At 34.9% G+C, this 19,266-nt stretch overlaps 2 protein-coding genes across 7 annotated transcripts; both read right to left on the bottom strand.

Moving 5' to 3' along the window:
• Positions 1-226: 226 nt before the first annotated feature.
• Positions 227-2,586, bottom strand: LOC145004916 (calcineurin B-like protein 7). Of its 6 annotated transcripts, none has more exons than XM_078963947.1 (9): positions 2,477-2,586; positions 1,702-1,958; positions 1,490-1,572; positions 1,352-1,411; positions 1,158-1,266; positions 1,010-1,062; positions 823-903; positions 592-704; positions 227-509 (listed from the first exon to the last, which is right to left on the bottom strand). In XM_078963947.1, exons 2-9 carry the CDS (start codon positions 1,784-1,786, stop codon positions 440-442), a joined length of 654 nt encoding a protein of 217 aa, XP_078820073.1. In that variant the 5' UTR covers positions 1,787-1,958; positions 2,477-2,586; the 3' UTR covers positions 227-439. The 6 variants fall into 6 exon arrangements, with proteins under 6 accessions (XP_078820073.1, XP_078820075.1, XP_078820074.1 ...); XM_078963949.1 differs by having other exon boundaries at positions 1,702-1,821; positions 2,477-2,577; XM_078963948.1 differs by having other exon boundaries at positions 1,702-1,821; positions 2,408-2,577.
• A 4,607-nt stretch (positions 2,587-7,193) lies between these two features.
• Positions 7,194-17,942, bottom strand: LOC145004398 (Tetratricopeptide repeat (TPR)-like superfamily protein). The gene is made up of 24 exons (XM_078963307.1): positions 17,689-17,942; positions 16,409-16,505; positions 16,260-16,321; positions 14,626-14,718; positions 14,346-14,418; positions 13,925-14,248; positions 13,681-13,748; positions 13,460-13,591; positions 13,330-13,371; positions 12,710-13,240; positions 12,465-12,622; positions 11,912-12,386; positions 11,776-11,838; positions 11,575-11,676; positions 11,175-11,480; positions 10,997-11,089; positions 10,802-10,903; positions 10,610-10,714; positions 10,384-10,517; positions 10,135-10,318; positions 9,809-10,053; positions 9,645-9,735; positions 7,599-9,565; positions 7,194-7,482 (listed from the first exon to the last, which is right to left on the bottom strand). Exons 2-23 carry the CDS (start codon positions 16,467-16,469, stop codon positions 7,718-7,720), a joined length of 5,292 nt encoding a protein of 1,763 aa, XP_078819433.1. The 5' UTR covers positions 16,470-16,505; positions 17,689-17,942; the 3' UTR covers positions 7,194-7,482; positions 7,599-7,717.
• Positions 17,943-19,266: the final 1,324 nt, after the last annotated feature.

The raw sequence follows: 19,266 nt of genomic DNA on the forward strand, positions 1-19,266 counted from the left end.
TTGTAGATTGCCGGTTGTTCATTTATAAATGATCTTGTAACCTCCGTTTAATTATTGATCGACGTATGTATATGTCTTACTCTGTCAGATTGTAGAACCATGTAAATGTCTGTTTATTGTTTGTTGCGTTTGCAAATATTTGATATCTCTTTGGGTTTGCTTTTTCGCATTAATGTTGGATATATTTGGTTTCTTTGGATAAATAAGTCTTTTACCCATTCGTTCATTGGTAAGAAACAAACTTTAACTACATACATACAAAAAAAGTCTTTTACCCATCGTCATTCCACAATCATCATTTTCTCCAGAATCATAAATCCAAGGTTTTTATGTAAACCGGAAGCGGAAGCAATAAAAGGAGGCCTCATGTGCTAAACCAAATCTTGAAAAAAGACCCCTCTTTCATTCTTACATACAATTTTTACATCATCATGTTGTCTTAGTCTGTTGTGTGGGACTCCTCTACCTGGCTGGTCATCACAAAGCTTGGAAACCTCAAGGTTATGTCCCTGAATTTTAATAATAATAATAATAATTATGAAATGAAGACCAAAGATCAAAGTTGTATGTATGTATGTATGTATGGCTTACATTAAATGAGGAAGAGTCATGTTCTTCAACAATGAAGGGTTCTTGTCTACATATTCTTTCCATTCCTCTTGGTCAATCCGACCATCGCCTTTGGTATCTGCTTCTGTAAATGTCTGAATAACAAACAAACATACAAACATACAGCCATCACAATTCACAACCCAAGTGTCTTGTTGACTGGTGACTGTCGACTGTTGAGTTGAGGTTTCCAAACAACCAATTATTTATTACCTTATCTACCATTGATTCGATTATATCATCTGATAGATCAAGATCAGATTCATTAAGAAGGGCCGAAACCATCTCTTTCAACTGCTTTCCATAAAAAAAAAAAAAAAAAAAAAAAAAAAAAAAACATTTTCAAGCGGTAAAACTATAAACACACAGCAAACAGAGATACCGAGTTAATTAAAGTTACCTCCTCGCGTTCAATGAAGCCAGTGCGTCTTAGATCATATAATCTGAATGCATCTGCAAAAAAAGATTGATATCACTTTCTAATCATTCTTATCCGAGCTACCGTGTCTTCCAAGAAAGCAGATTAAAAACGCAAAATTAATTCTCACACAAAATTTTGTCTGCTTGAGGAGCTTTTGGATGAAATACACCCAACGAACGGACAAACTCGCTGAAGTCAATATGCCCACTCCTATTCACGTCAAAAAGATCAAATATCTACAAAACCAACAAAATTTATATTCATCATTTGATGTTGTTGGTTTTTTTTTTTCGTTGGAAATAGTAGTTAATTAGTACTTGCCCGATCTGCAAACAGGTTTTGTTTATCATAATCCCTGAATAATGCTAGGTGGAATTCATCCTGTCCAAATATAAACAAAATTATTTGCATCGAGAATATTATCTTTAGCTTCCAAGTCCAACAACACATATATTGTACCTTCCCTATAAGCCCATCGTCATCAACAGAACTGCTTAGTTTCGAGAATAGCTCGTATAGAGCCTCCACCTCATTCTCAGTAACTGCAACACACTTGAACTCGTTCTGAGTTATTACAACGCAATTCTACCAATGCCCATCAATACAGCAACTAAAGAATTGCTAAAAAGATGATCAGAAAATGAAAAATTAAAATATTTTGCAAAACTTACATGGGGTTTCGGCAGCAAGTGCAACAGGATCAAAAGAAGGTAACTTTCTGTAGCTCTTTGGAGGAGTTGAACAAAAACAACCCATGATATTGATAACAACAACGATATTCTCAACTTCTTCTATATTATATCACCAAATACTTTTCTCATTACAAAATTCAAAAAGAAATCTCAAACAACCCTACAAACCGACCAACAGCTTTTGATAATATTTACTACCACACATCCGATCTGATGAGCTATATTCCTGTAAATAACTAGAAAAAACAAAGACCCTCATTGAAACTGGTAATGAATGAACGACACCAATTACAAAAAAGGAAACATCATCTTTTAATTAACAAAAGGCCACACAATTATATCAACACTGATTCAGTGGAGCTGGTAACAGATGACCTAATTTCAGAGTATAAAAATCATTCATTCAAATGATAATCATACATTAACCATTTCACCATTAAAAAGCGACTCCAATAATGAAATATCAAATATTCATCTACGCATGACCATAAAGATTAGCATTATTAAATCGAATACACTTAAAATCCGACAAAAAGAAACACAAAATCAATCAAAATAATAGATTAATGTTTAAAAAAAAAGTAGGCTAAAAAAGGTATTTTATCAGATAATCCTAGCATCGATCAATTTAAGATTAATCCCCTGCGTGTGTTTCTCAATAAACATCATCATAAGAGAAACTTACATTTATTCGTTTCGATTGGAAAGCGTCGTAAACTATCGACGACGACATTAATTTGGCTGAAAAATTTACCGTTTTCCTGTGCGAAGATCGAAGATTGGAGGGTTTTGCTTGGTCTTTCTGAAAAATGATGTTACCGTTAAGTCAACGGAAGACCCTTTTTCAGTGGGTTTCCACCGCAAACAAACAAACAAATGATTAAATTACATGAATAATTCCTTTAAAAGGGAAATATGTTTTTTTTTTGTTTTTTTTTTTTAAATCGGGCAAATAACTTATTAGGATAATTAATTGTTATCTTTAGACTCGTTTGATTATTTTTTATTATTCATTATTTATTATTATTATTATTTTTTTTGTATCTTATTTAACATTTAATTTGTTTTATATGTTCACAGAAACCATTGAAACCGACTATTGAAGGTTTCCAACAATTTCTTATCTCCGACGACTTTCTGGTCGTCTTTTCCGGCAAAAATGAGTTTTTCCGGCGGACTTTTCTCGACTGCCATCCAAGCGGCACTCGCCATCGGTGTTGCTGCTTAGCTTTCTCCACCCTCCCCTCTCTTCCTCCTGTTGATTTGCTGCCAGAAAAAGGAAGAAGGGACACAGGCAGCAAGCCTCCTGCCACATCCTCCTGCCATCATCGAAACCCACCAGCCACCTCTGTTTTGCCACCGTTAAACCACCATCACCACCTCTTGCTGCTTGCTGTTGCTGTAAGTCATCCGGTCGAGACCCAATGATCAGTCGGGAAACTCATTTCTGCCGGAGTCTCGTCGGAGAAGATGACCAGATAGTCATCAGAGATAAGAAATTGCCGGAAACCTTAAATAGCCGGTTTCAATGGTTTCTGTAAACACCTACAAGTTTAATGATATATCGGATACAAAAAAGGAAAGTGACTAAATGAATGCGGAGACAATAGTTAATTACCCACATAAGTCATTTCCCTTTTTTAATTCCTAACACTATGTTTTTTCCCAATCAGATAGTCGTTACATCCTTTATTTTTTTTATTTTTGATTTATTTTATTTTATCTTATTTTAATTTACCATTTAATTTGTTATTGCTGTTCAAAATATACCATTATGATCGGGGATTACCGGTTTCCGGTGACTTTGACATCTCCGGTCATCTTCTCTGGCGGAAAACATGAGCTTTCCGGTTAAGAACACACATACCAAATAATATGTTGTTTTTTGTTCTTTCAAGTTTCAAATTTTGATTTTTATATGTGTTTTAACTCCATATCGATGTTTAGATCTAATGCATGATAACCAACAAAAATCTCTAAGAAATCAAAACCCAAAAAAAAGGCTCCAAGTATACATCTAAAAAATCGAGTTTCAAGAACACATACAAAGGTAGAAGGTGTTGAATTCTTTTTATGTTCTTGAGCTTGGAGTTCAATAAACGAAAACCCTTAAACCCATATAAAGATCGAACAACTTCTTCTTGTTCTTGAAAACCCAGAAACGAAACCCTTAAAATCAAAAGGTTTTTGTTCTTTTTGTGTTTTTGAATCTTGATTTCATGAGTTCCAAAAACGAAAACATATGTAATCGATTTTCCCACACAACACACTTTTGAAATTATCTTCTGGGAAAGAGCTTCAATAAAAGGTGAAATCGAAATTAAGATGTTCTTTTCTTCTGAAATTGTTTCTAATGAACGAACCCTATATTTTAGGGGTTTTCATTTTCGTGTTTTGGGTGTGGATCTAGATTCTTGTGAGTCCTTCAACCCTTAATTTAAAATTTATTTCAATGAATACACCCAAAAAAAGCCGGTTTCAAATTTGCATTTATGTGTGTGTTTTCATTGTTTGAGCCTAACAATTAGAATGTGTTCATATTGGTCAGGAAATTCATAGTGTTCATCAGAAAATTTATGTTTGGTCGGAGACTTGTTGGAGAAGATGACCGAAGATGCCAAAGTCACTGGAAACCCATGATCCTTGTCATAATGGTATATTTTGAACAACAATAACAAGTTAAATGGTAAATGAAGTACAAAAAAAAAGTGACTAAATGTAAACAAAGACAACACTTCCTTACCCTCTTAAGTCATTTTTCCTTAATAAAATGACTATTTTACTTTTATTTAATATATTATATTTATTATTATTATTATTATTATTATTATTATGTGTGTGTGTGTGTATATATATATATATATATATATAAGGTCTGGTTCTGGCGAAGACTCTTTTTTCGGTGAGGACGACGAGGACTAACCGTGACCAATCAAGCTCATTAAGGGTATTTAGGTCTAAAAAAATATAAATGGGCTACTAATGCTGGTCAACTACCTTGCTTTGATCATTAGGCTGGGCTCTATAACTTCCGACGACGTCATTAACTTTCAGGTCGATGACGACTTTGCCTCCGATCATCAAGCTAATTCGAAGAATAACGACGAAATCGAGATTCTTTCTATTAAAATCTTCAATATTCAATTCAAATCATACGAAATCAGGTTACATTTAGATCAAAAACTTATCTTTTACTGATAATCATGAATTTGTTGGGATTTAGTTCAAATATTGTTTTATAAACTTGAAAAATATGGCAACAGAAGACTTTAATTTTTTGAAATAACATAAATATTTTACATCAGTTGGAGGTCAGTAGACGTGACAACCAATCGTCATATTCTGTTTATGGTATATCATGGCTTCTTGGTATGTTTTCCCTGAATTGATGGATTGTGGAATTATGGTCTATAGCTAGGCAGTTATAGCGGTCTAAAATCATATATCGGTCAAGGACCGATATTTGGGATATAGGTTATCGCGGTGGGATATCGGTATTTTTATATCATGCATAATTACTATATATAAACATAAAACATATATAAAGTAATATAAAAAGTCAAAATTCAAAACTGTCAATGTTTGAAACATAATCTTACGTAAGCCATGAAATTTTCCTCCAAGTCGACATCAACCAAGGCATCCAATTATTTTATCTAGATCATCCACATAAACTCTAATATCATCATAATCATTTAAGAATGATGTACTTAACACATCAGCATGATCAAACCTATAGAAACTAACATGTTAACACTTAAGTATGTAACAATTAACATAACAATAAGATCGGTTAATACTTAAAACATGAGTCAATGACCTAAAACTAACAATTAAGTACTTAACATAATAACAGGTTCAGTTAAGTTAGTCCATAAGACTTAAGGCCATGACTTAACACTAAAAAAACTAAGTAAAATTACTTAACCGATATCCCACCTGGAAATAACGGTAAATATCGGTAAGTATCACCGATTTTTGCGGTCCGATATTTTGGACCGATATTTGACACCTGTATTTTGAAAAATACCGATAATCGATATCCCATCTGGAAATCACCTGGAAATCGCTGATATTAACTGCTTAGGTCTATAGCAGACTCAACTTTGTTTCGGTAGTAAGTAGTGCATTGAAGTGGTTATCTATCTACGCCAATTGTGGGTCTACAGGTTCTTTGTCATCATATGGGAATGCACAAGGATGTGAAATTGTATCCAGGTAAGGTGCTTTTGGATATGAAAATCTTTTGTCAAGAATAGCAAAGTTTTTCATTTGGATTTGGGTGTGGACACCTATATTGTTTGGTCATGGGATCTTAGTTCATCAAGCTCAGTATGGTAGTGGTTGGATAGGTAGAGTATGGGATGGCTCGGTAACCCAATGATTATGAGATTATCAGAATGCAGATAAATCCAAGTGAAGGATGATCATGTGGGGTTGTCAGGGATAGTTCCAAGTGCGAGCTATTTTAGAATTTGTACCCATGTTAGGGATTTGGATCGATGTATCCAGAGGGAGCTCTAGGTTTCCTTGAGTTTGGGAAGAATCCAAGATAGGCCAGGTTGTGAGTATGGGGAAAGCTACCGTTGGGCTAGCGGGGCTTTGACCGGCTAATCTGGTGGTGCGGATAAGATATTGTTTAATTGATGATTAACTGGGAAGGTCAATCATCTTGGTATCGTCCTAAGTCAACTAGAGAGCCAACTTTGGTTGTGAGAGGGTTTAGGGTTAAGCAATGCATATGGTTTATTGGTTAGTGGCGAGAATCAAAGCAAATGATATAGATTCATGGCTAGGTTCGGGTTGATGGTTGTGTTAGAACCTCTCTGCCTGACTTTAGGGTCCGAAGCACGGCCCGAACAACTCATAGAGTCTGGTAGGACAAGGTTTTTGACTTGTAGTGTTTTTGGTTAGTATGCGGTTGTGGGAGCGATGTAAGACTGCGGAGCAGCCGTAGCATTCATCAAGTTAGTGTGTGGTTGTGGAAATGATGTGAGACTGCGGAGCAACCGTAGCATTCACCAGGTTAGTGTGTGGTTAAGGATGTTGAGATTGAAGTGGAGGGTGTGCCACAAGTTGTATTCATTATGTTATGTTCCAGGGAGGGATTTTACCTTTTTGTATGCTTTGTGTTGTTGTATACTTTATATTAGCATGTCTACTTTAAACAACTATATGAAGCTATGATATTTAGTTGTTAAGCTTTAGAGTCAGACTCAATAATCAAAGTCCGGTTAGATAATCAAAGTCGGACTTAATAATCAAAGACACACATTATGTTGTGTTTCAGGGATGGATTTTACCTTTTTGTATGCTTTGTGTTATTGTATACTTTATATTAGCATGTCTACTTTAAACAACTATATGAAGCTATGTTATTTAGTTGTTAAGCTTTAGAGTCAGACTCAATAATCAAAGTCCAATTAGATCCTAATAGAAGCATAAATTACCGAGTGATAGACAATATAGCATGGACTAAGAATTGGTTCTATTATAAGTATCAGTACCAGCAACATTTTTTACTTGGGGATTTTGTATGTCTAAATCAAACTCAGTTTGAACAAAAATGGTATCATGTACAATCAAATCCAATTTAATCATCATGGCAATGGGATAACCACCCAATTAATTAGTCTTGTAATGATATGCACCAATAATCCAAAATTTCTTAAACTTCTGTGTTGTGTCCTTGCCATTATTCAACATCTCTGAAATCCCAAGTATGACTGACTGACTGCAAACCCTATCTGGTTTTGAAACCTGAAAACCATGAGAGTGAAAACAAAATGTAACCAAGATGGACAACTACATTTTTATTCTTTATTCAAGTCAAGGAAAGAAACAAGATGGCAATAACATGCAGTTATTAAACTAACCTGTAACTTTTTCAAGTGATGATTGGAGATCCATGTAAGTTGATACCTAAAAACTGCATGATCTGTGTCTACGTGGCAAAACTATGGAACTACACTTTGTAATCATGCGTATCCCACCATTATGTAGCAGTAGCAGTAGGTTGAGAAGAAAGGTTGGTGCTAGACTTTGGAGCTTCACTTCCTCTAATGACTCTGCTATATATGACTTTGAAAGACTGAGAGTTATACGGCTTGTTGAGCAGACTAATGGGCATCCTCAAAGTCTGTTTTCGGTTTCTTCTCCCCCTTATCAATATATTAAAAGTCTTCTCATTCTCAACCCTTTGGCCATGATTTGAACCATTTTGAACCCCTACAATGTCATTAGATTTCTCAAGACTCACTTCTTGCTTAGTTTCATCCACATTGTTAACCTCCAATAAACTAGGAGGAGAAGGAAAAGTTCCATCAAACACCTGCTTGGTCTCCATGTTTGGATCAGAAATCGGCCTTACTGCTGGTGGGGAGATGGAGAATTCCATTGGATGGCAGTTTGACCAAACGGGCCCAGTAACATATTGTAACCCATTAGCGCCCATATTACATTGCCATGCGAAATGATTGGGATGAAAGGGACCGGTGGTTACAGGATATGTAGTGTTAGTGTTGGGTATGGGCATGGGTAATGATAACGATGGAGCTTGTGTATATGGAGGAGAGTACATAAGAGGCAATGGGTGTGGGTGCATCATATTGGGGGTGCCTGTAGGTGGAGGTGTAGGGTAGGGTGAGTGAGGCGAAGAAGGTGGTCTTGGGTGAAGAGTCATATTCATTTGCCATGGGGTGGGCCCAGGAGGAGGTAGAGCGATGTTCATGGGCATTGGTGCAACACGAACAGCAGGTGGCGATGGGTTAAATGGAGTAGCGGATGCAGACAACCTCTTGTTTGGGGCTTCTTGACTTTGATTTGGTTTTACATTTTCTGTCTCTGTCTCTATCTCTATACTCGCATTGGAGGGAACAATTGGAATTGGCATGTCGATTATTACACTTTTGTCTATTACCTTATCAACCTCCACCACATCTGAAATTGCAGGTAACACATCATCTCCTAAATGAGTTTCTTTTGTTTCATCTTTCGTATCCACTTTCTCAGAAATCTCTTCTTCTGCTTCTTTAACAACAGATTCCTCGTGCTTACCATTATCGATTTCCTTATCATCAGGAATAACGTCATCATCCCTGTCCCTGACCTGCAACAGAGAAATGGAACCTGGTGGGGCCAAGGCTACTTCTTTGTAAGAAGGAGATTTTCCGATGCTAACAATGGATCTTCTCTGTGTTTGTTGTACATGTCCTACTGATACTTCTTTTGTTGTTTGTTCAGATGACGAAGAATTAGAAGTAGTTTCTTCCACAGGTACAAGCACCGAGGACTTAACTCTGTATGTCAAACCTTTGACAATTCTACGCCCAAATTTATGATTAGGAGTTGCAGTGTGGTAGTCAACATAAGTTGAAGGAGACATCACTCGTTTCTTTACAAAGTGATACCTTCCAATTCCATTTTCAGACTCATGAAGTAGACCTTTCTTTTGATAGCCGTAAGCCTTGTTGAGACCCGCTGCTGCTTTCCTCTGTCTTAGCCGACGTCCATATGAACCTGCTGATCTTGGCCTTTGAACCGCTTGCCACCCTTCTTCTCCTCCTCCTTCATTACTGGTAGGGTTAGGGTTTTGGTTTTGTGCACCAGTTTCCTCTGGTGGCTGAAGCTTGGAAGCATCTGGAACTGGTGTTTCTTCCACACTTTCTTCCTTGATTGGTGGTATCGACTCAACAGATAGAGAAGTGGATTCGTGATTCACTTGAATCTCATGTTCAAGGGTTGCCTCTTGTTTCTCTTCATCTGTAACTTCTTTCAGAAGATCTTTTGGAGATGCCTCGTCAACATTTGCCACCTCCAAGGTTTGGTTGCTTTTTCCCTTCAACTAGAAATGAAACATGTCGTATACTTAGATACGCTTTCCTTGTTATGAATATCAGAATATGTAATGTAATTGAGCATACCTTATGGATATAGGTTTTACGTTTTAAACCCATACCATCAGTCCCTTGTCCATCATGACTTGGATTGATATAGTCAAGCAAATCCGATACACTGCCCATCATCATTTACAAAAATCATTAATTGGTTTGAAATAAATTGAAGGAAATCATTTATTTAAACATACCTAAGATGGCCTTTGCTAGCTATGGATGCATCGGGTTTCCGAGTCCCATTTCTTGCAGCTTCTTGCTGTTCAAGAGCCTTGGATTCAAAATACTCGAGCCAAGCAGCAGCATCCTGTGTGCGTAGATCATCTGGGCCAAGTTTTGCGCGTAGTATCTGCAAGGTTGTTTGTTCATGTTGAACACTCAGAGGATAAGCTTCCATTAAAGAGAGAGCAATTGCGATTGCATGGTAACTTGCAGCAGTCTGCAAAACAAAAGGAACATATATAGTTAATCTTGTCACCATGTAGGATCTTGTTTTTATGGGGGGGAAAATTTAAGGAACCTGGATATGGTCTGGCCCAAGTAACGTTTGGTTGCACTTGAGAGCTTTATGCAGATATCGGAGGGCGACATGGACATTTCCCAGACCTTCCTCCATCATAGCTACATTGATGTACGTGGCAGCCGTATTTGGATGTGATGGGCCACATGTAAGATGTAGCAAATACAATGCTCGTTTTACATACCTGATATTGATATTCTAGTAGGTAAGAAAACCAATTTGTATTAAAGGGGCCAAAAAAAAACATACTTGAGAGCCAACTCTGTATGTTGAAGGCGATAGTAGAACACAGCAAGATCCCCATAGCTTTTCATGGTATCTGGATGATCTAATCCCAGTTCTCTCTCATTGATGTCCAAAGCTTTTTGTTGGTAGATTGTGGCCTGCAATTCAATCCATCAATCTGAGATCTTGAAAGACAGACAAAACAACAAAATAGTATTAATATTAATAAATAATAATAACAAATCAAGACCTGGTTGAAGTCCCCAGTGTGATACAAAACCACAGCAAGGAGACTGTAAGCTCCTGCAGTTATTCGGTGATAGGGACCACACACCGCAACTAGCTTTGCAAGAGCCTGTAAGAAGGAATAAGCAATAACATGTTAGGTGATGCTAATATATTTAAAAAAAAAAAAAACTTGTTCCGAATGTAACCCTCGTACCTTTGTCCCATAGCTAACCGCATCTTCCAACTTTCCCTTGTCGAGGGCAGTTTTTGATGATTCCAGGAGTTGGCGTCCATCAGCAGACGAGCATGCTGCTTGCTGCAACATAATACAATAAATCGATACATGAAACAATATGGGTATGAAGTGACTGGTTGTAAGACAATGAGCAATCAACTGTTAATTTATCACCTTATGCACTGGTACTAAGCTGATGATGTCCTCCTTTTTGAAAGGCTGGGGAGAGTTCATATCAAAATCTCTTGGAACCAGCTCAATGCCAACCTGGAAAATCAGTACAGTATAAATTTGTTTACAATGATATCTTTGAGGGAGGAAGGGTGTATTCAGTTATGTACGAATCAATCACCTTATGGCATAACCCACGTAGTATAGCAATTTTTCTAAGTTGTGTGTAGTTAAAGCTGGCAAGATCCCAGTCAAATCGCTTCTTCAAGAAAACTTCTAGCCATGTCTTTGTTACAGAATCAACACAAGATTGTTTACTTTCAGGAACCCCAAGCATCAGATTCAGTGCAGCAGCAATTCCAGCAGCCATTTCCTCTGGTTTAGAAACAGCAGCAATCACTGCCTGTATAATGTGCTTAAAAGCTCGTACTATCATCTCATGTATACATAGAGATTGCACATGTGATAATTTTTCTGACAACTTAACCTGCTCAAACACAGAAATAGCAAGCATTAGTCACTGAAAAGCCTTCTAAGCTTACATATACCATTCAATTGGAAGAAAAAGAATAATAACTAACCACTTGTCCTAAAGAACGCATGCGGAGACCTCGTGTGTGCATAAAATCAGTTAGAGTTCGTCCATCAACTGGTGATAGTTCTAAAGAACCAAAATCTGCAACCTACATATGAATGATCAAGTGCAATAATCTGTCAGTTATCACACTTACATTAACTAGGAACCTAATCAGATGATGTTTTAAGCTATGCAATGTAGTTACCAATTTTGGAAGAGCAACTTCGTTGTAATATTTTTGAGATTGGTTAATCAGCTCCAGCAAAGACTGCAAATAACAAGCATCAGGTTAATATGGAAATAGATGTATATATATATAATACTTTTAATTGCAACACCACCTTGCAGTGGAGCCCAGTTTCTGACTCTTTAAGCCGAGTAAAAGCAGCATCAGATAACAATTTTTTTAAAGCCTTCTCATTTTCATCTGAGTTGGGAGATTCTACAGCAAATTCCAACACAGAATTCTCAACTTCCCCATTCACAACGTCAACAACTTTTGTGCTCCCCTCCAAATCTTTTTTCTTGTTTTTTAAAGATCGAAGAGATGTCCCGAGCCCTTCAACCTTCACCTTTTCTGTAGAAGCTTTCTTGTCTTTTTCTGTTTTCTGTTGATCTTGTAAATGTTGTATCCAGCAAGCTCCAAGTTCCCATCTTGTAAACTTGTCACATTCAACACACTCTTCCTGAAGCTTCATTAAACTCTCCTTTAATAGTTTCTCCACAAGGACTCGAGAAGTAACGAGCTCTTGGCCTTCAGATCTTTTCAGATTAGGAAGAATGCTACTTGTTTTTTTATGTAGCAGCAACCTCAAACTACAAGAAATAAGCTTACAGTGATGAGAATTAAAGTGGCACAAATGTAATATATGCCAATGGTGAAGAAAAACAAACCTGTTGATATTGAGGGCGCATGCTCCTCCATCAGGCTGATCGAGAAGCTCAATGTATGGCAATGGAGAATGTTTCTTGTCATCTTTTCTCTCCTCAACTTTCACGACAGCAGTATAACCACAATACCTTACATTCACAACACCAAGAGTAGCTATATCCTGGTTTTCAAACAAAAAACCCACACATTAATAAAAATTAAAGAAGAACATAAAATCAAGATGATTGGAATTGAAATATCATCTTACATGAGCAGCAGTGTTCTCATCAGCAGTGATCCCTTTCAGTAGGTTTCTCTCCACCAAATTTTCTTTCTCCACCCCAGTTGCCTGCGAGCCATCAATCTTTGTATCTATTTTGCAGCTAGCATCAGGAGTATCCTTAAATACTCTGATTCTCAAGTCCCCGATGCTCTCCGTATGTATAATGTCATCATCACCACTTAAATTAGAATGATTTATGTTTGGGTTTTCCATTATGTGTCGAATGGCTAAAATGGCTTTGAAGATGGCAACATCGACATATAAGCTATGCAATAGGAAAGCTTTCCTGTCTCGAATCTGCCTATCTTCTACAGTTTTGCAAGACATAGATGCAACATACATGAATTCACTAGCCCAAGGATGCAAATCACTTTTTCCATCCCTTCCCAGACCACCCCCATTTCCTCCCCAACTTTCATCCTCTACAGGAAGAGGTGGGAAAACTGAAGGCACTTGTGCTGCAACAGGAGGTATAAGCCATGTATTGGCTCTGAACCCATACGGGAGATTTCCAAACTGTAGGAGTAGTTAAAACAACTGTTAACAACAAACACACGTCCACTAATTGACCTTAATCAATCATTATTTCCACTCCACAAGTGTACCTTATTCCTTTCTGTAAATGCTTTAATGAGGTCCTCATAAGCCTGAAATGATAGGCAAGTATAGGAACAACCAAAATTAAGGCTATATGGAATAGGTAACATACAAAAGATGATATCTTTAGAAACTTACATTCTCAAATGCTCTGCTAAGTCGCCGCAACAAATCAACAAGGTTGTGACATAAAATTCGTTGCTTCCCGATGCTGCAAAATCCTTTTCGATAGACTTCTATATGGGCAGGTTTTCCATGGCACAACTTCACCTTTACCATAAAGTTTAAGTCCTCAGGAATGTAAAGAAATAACACATGTTTTACAAAAGAAATAATAAACTGTTGAAGGATTTTCTTACTTCAAGCGAGAACAGATGATCATCAATTAAAATGTCATCTTCATTTTGCCGTGTTGCCCTCCTTACATCTGCAAACGAATTTACGATAGAATGTTAATGTTAATGTCAGCACGGAGGAATAGACCAAAAATTATAGCAAATTGAGTACTGTATATTTATGTGTATGAACGATAATCATTAGATGAAATTGTCTCAGTTTTGTTGAAAGATCCAAGTATGCCGTCGAGTGTGCAAACAGACTTACACTGGATAGGAGGAGTGAGGTGAGAGAGGGAGAAGAATTCGTAAAAGCTACCAAGCTTGGGACACGAATTGCTCAGCTCTCCCTCTCCATCCACGGAGACATCTTTCGACTGCGGCTGTTGCGATGGAGGAGTCAAAGTCGGCAGACTCGAGGACCGCTTATTGGTTTGTTGTGATTTGCTCGTCTTCTTTCCGGTCTTGGTTTCCGGCACATTAATGCCAAAATCCTCCTTGACCACCGACGACGGACCAAACGACGTCGTGCAGGCAATGATGTCCAACAGTCGTCTGACATGTGCTGTGGCGGTTTCAACGTCGTAGTCCTCTGTTATGTAATAAATGAAAAAGGCGAGGATAAAAATGTCATTTAGGTGTAAGATCGCGGGGTAGTAACACGTGGCAGTAATAAAATGGTTGATTACCCTCAATGAGATTGAGCGTGCATGGCTTCAATGCTGCAACGTCCACCGTATCTTTCAATCGTGGGCCTCTTACCTGTTATCATAAGAAAGGCAAATGAAATGGGTGGAGGAAAAATGTCATTTGTTATTGGGCCAACTGAACCAAATTGGAAAGATAAGGTGGCCCATTGGTCAAATAAAAAAAACCATTTTCTATCGAAAGATATATTATAGGGTTTGATTGTTATTGTTCTTATAAGATGTGAATAGAAATTGATACAAACAATTATAAAAGTCGTACCTCGTGAGAGAGCGAAAAATTTGTGATGTTGCATGTTACTGTATTCACGGATAATAGTCGACGAATATCTATAACTCTATCTGTCGATATTCCCTGCTCAAAATAATATAATATAATTACAAGAAAAATATTATATACTCATTGTTTTCAGTTTGAAAATGAAGTAATGCAATAACAAATAAACCATTGTATTGTTTTAAAGTATGCAACAGGAATACATATATTTTATTTTATTTTTTTTGAAAATATTCTTGTAGTTCATCTATTGGGCCCACATCAAGCTTTCATATGGAGTCGATTTCTTAATATTTATCCATAAAATGCATGGTACCATTGAATAGGATTATTCCAAAAAAAGATAGTTGAGTTTTAAAGTATACCGAAAACGATATACCCGACTTCTAATGACCGTATTTACGTGTTTTATTGTACATCTCTTGTTTGTAATTGTAGGTGGCGTTTGCTAAAATGCATATATTTGAATTTTCGACAGACGATATAGGTAACACGTTTCTATTGACATAGACACGTATAGTTCCGACAATTGTGTAACAATTTGGTAATGACATTTTTGACATGATATAGAAGAAAGTCATAAACCTTCAAAATCTTATCTAACATTCTAGCTATCTCCATGATTTTATCTTATTTTTTAGTACGTTTTTACATGTATAAAAATTAGCCCATGATATATATATATATATATATATATATATATATATATATATATATATATATATATATATATATATATATATATATATATATATATATATATAGGAAAAAGTGAATATAGCCTTAAGGGTATATAAGCTTAGGTACCCAAACTCACAATAATACATCGTTTTGTTTGATATATTTATTATAATGTTCTTCAACTTCAATCCTTAACTTGATTTACTTTCAAGATTTTCAAAATTTCATTATTATCTTCCTCTTACATCACATCTTTTTGACGAACATCAATTAGGCTATATATATTATAGTTGAAAATGAAAATTATGTAAGAGTAAAATAAATGTGAAATTTATAAAAATCTTTGAATGAAATCAACTTAGAAGTTGAATTATAAGAACATTAGACAATTACAATGTATATATATGATACAAAACGACGTAGTATGGTGAGTTTGGGTACCTAAGCTTATATACCCTTAAGGGTATATTCACTTTTCCCATATATATATATATATATATATATATATATATATATATATATATATATATATATATATATATATATATATATATATATATATATATATATATATATATATATATAAATGAAATGTATACAAGTCCTTGTTTTAGAAAAAGATAAAGCAAATAATATAGATAATAACGGACAAATCAAGCAATTACCCTTTGATTTTTTTTTTTCTGTAAAGAAAGCGATAATGCCAAATACGAGTTAGTTAATTAATAGTATATCAAATAAACTAGTTTATATAACATGTGCCCTATGAGCTTCATGACATGTGATTATAAACTATCAAAGATGAATCAAATTGAAAAAATGTTAAAACTTTTTTGTCATCAATTTATTCATTTCCAGATAAGATTTTCAAGTTATGTAAACACTAAAAAATAGTAGTATTTTTAATTATAAAAATCATACTAAGTAATTGTACAAACCTTCAATATAACATGGGTATCATCAGGAAGATTCACAGTTATATCCACAACAACTGGTAGAACTGCAAACGTAGACATTCTTCGTTGATTATTGTAGAATATATTTATTAATAAAAAAATATTGTTCTTAAAAAATAATAAAATTATACCCTTCTCTTCCTTCTTCTTCTTATCTCCCTTGGTCTTCCCACGTCCATTCTTGGGCGCCATTTTTCGAAAGCTCTTGCTTCAAGTAATTTTCTTACACTGAATTACAACATAAAGTATTAAATATTAAATAATAAATATATAAATAGTGAAATAAATAATTTTAGATAATATTGAAAAATAATTGACAGTGTTTCCAAAAAAAATGTCATGGAATTGTGAAATAACTACAAAGGCGATGGCAGTCGCCAAAATTTACCAAAGAGCAATAAAGATGTAACTTCAATATGAATTAGATTAAAGATAAATAATTAATTGTGAAGAATAATTATTGTTGGGTTATTTTAACAAAGATGTAATCGAATTGTGGAATGACCAAAATAACCGTGGAAGGTAGAAAGAGTTACAGAAAGATAGGATAGACCGACAGAGCCATAAAGATTATGAATATTAAGATATTAGTTATTAATTAAAATAAAAAAACAAAGAGAAACTCTATATAAAATATAAAGAATAAGTGATGGGTTTTTTCAAGAAACGTAATGGAATAGTGAAATGACAAAAATGACCACGGAGAGTTGCCAACAAGCATAGAGCAAGAAAGATTGTGGATTAAACAATATATATATATATATATATATATATATATATATATATATATATATATATATATATATATATATATATATATATATGAAGAATAGTTTATGGGTTATTTCAAGAAAATGTCGTGGAATCGTGGGGGTGACGAAAACACCATCGAGGTTGTAAAGAATTAACAGAAACCAATGAGATACTGAACTCAGTACGAAACAGAAGTACAGGAAGAAAAAACAAAAGTACCCCTTGAATTTGAATAAGATTATGAACAACAATTTATGGGGCTTTTTAAGATAATGTCATGGATTTATGAAATTGACAAAAACACCATCCAGCTTGCAAAGAGCTGACGGAAACCAATAAAGATTTTGAACTTAATAATAATTAAATACAAGAAAAAAACATCGAATTTTGGATTATGAAAGGGTCTTTGCAAGAAAATGTCATGGAATTCTGAAATGACAAAGAAAGCTATGTATATGGCTAAAGATTCTTCACTCCAGTAAGTATCAAATTACAAATAACAAAAAACAGAGGCAACGGATTAAACACAAGCAAAAAAGAAACTGTATTTTTGGCTAAAATAACGAAGAATAATTGATGGATTTTTGCTAGGAAATGTCGAGGAGTTGTTAATGAAAAAAAAAAAAAAAAAAAGGCCATGAATATGAAAAACGGTTACCAGAAAAGCTTGCAGAGAGCAATAAGTATCAGAGGTTTAACAAGTACCCAATCAGTCAGAAGTAAAAACAGAGCCAATGCTGTGTATTATATCTCTGTGTTTGTGTTTTTTTAGGGTTTTGTATGTGTGTGTGTGTTTTAGGGTTTTGTGAGTGTTTTTTAGTGTGTATATAAAGAGGGCAGGAGGTGGAGCACCATTAGAGAGATTGAAAGATGAAATTAAGAGGTATAGAGAGAGATGAAAAGGGGAAGGAGAAGGAGGTGAGTGGGTGATAAGGAAGGAAGGGTCGAGATTTAACGGTCAGATATATAACTTGGCAGTTTCTGAGCTATCATTCTTACTTTGGACCTATTATTATTATTATTATTATTATTATTATTATTATTATTATTATTGTTTTCCAAATATCTAAAGAAATATGGTAAATAATTATATAAATTCTCGGCGACAGATACTTGAATTTTTACGTAAAAAAACAAACATATGTTTCGTGTGATTCGATGTAGTAAAATTAACTGCATAAAACAGTAACTTATTTTATTAATCATTTATGTATTTCCTTTTACGTAAACAATAACCAGCTTATAACTTCTTTTAGCAACCATTTATAAGTAAACTATTATTACAAATTTGAAAATCGTAATTTTGCTTTTAGTTCCGTAAAAAGTAAAGGAAAACTAAAAACATGATGTAAGTGGTTTATGCTTTCTTTGAATCGAGTCCAAATAGTTTTATTTTTGAAAAAAAAAAGAAAAAAAAAACGTTCAAGGAGGGTTTATTTTAAGGTTTTATTATGAATTTGGTTCTTAAACTTAACACCAATAATTATAATATGTTAAGTCATACTCTCTCGGTTTCAAGATTATAATCCATCTTTCTTTTTCGGTTTATCTCAAAATAATAGTTTAATTCTAGAAATAAATAACATTTTTACTAAAATATCATTTCATTATTACTTAACCAATTAAACATTTAATGAAACATTAAATGCAAAGTAAGGATAAAACTGTCATTTTATTCTATAAAGTTAATGATAATTAATGTTTTTCTTAATTTGTGTGTTTTTTTATCTGTGGATAATAATATTGGGACAGAGAGAATATAAAAATTACTAATTTATCCATCTTTTCTGTGTTTATTTATTTATTAATAGTATAAGTTCCATACCTTTCAAATATATTAACCATCTATATTTATTTTCTTCCGAACCTTTTCCTCCAAAACATATTGCCCGCTCTAATATGTTCACCTTATCTCCCACCACCATCTTTTGTGTTCCTCACCTTCCTCCACATATCCATAACGACCATCGACATATATAAAATATAACCCTTTGTCTAAAGTCACTTAACCTTTATGGTATTTTACCATTTGTTGTCCGTAGAGGTGTGTCGGTTCTTCATCGCCATCCAAGGGCAGAGTTTGTGCAAAGAGGTGAAGTAAAACATTGTTGTCGCTATCGTATCAGAAAAAGCTTAGTGGTACAGTGTGATGACCCCACCCCAACACAATTTATGTACCCCACACCCTTGCCCCATTTAACAAGTTTGAACATGTCGTCCATCCAACCAACATTCA

The sequence above is a fragment of the Lactuca saligna genome, chromosome 7, assembly GCF_052625555.1.
Source record: "Lactuca saligna cultivar CGN05327 chromosome 7, ASM5262555v1, whole genome shotgun sequence".
NCBI classification, from domain to species: Eukaryota; Viridiplantae; Streptophyta; class Magnoliopsida; order Asterales; family Asteraceae; genus Lactuca; species Lactuca saligna.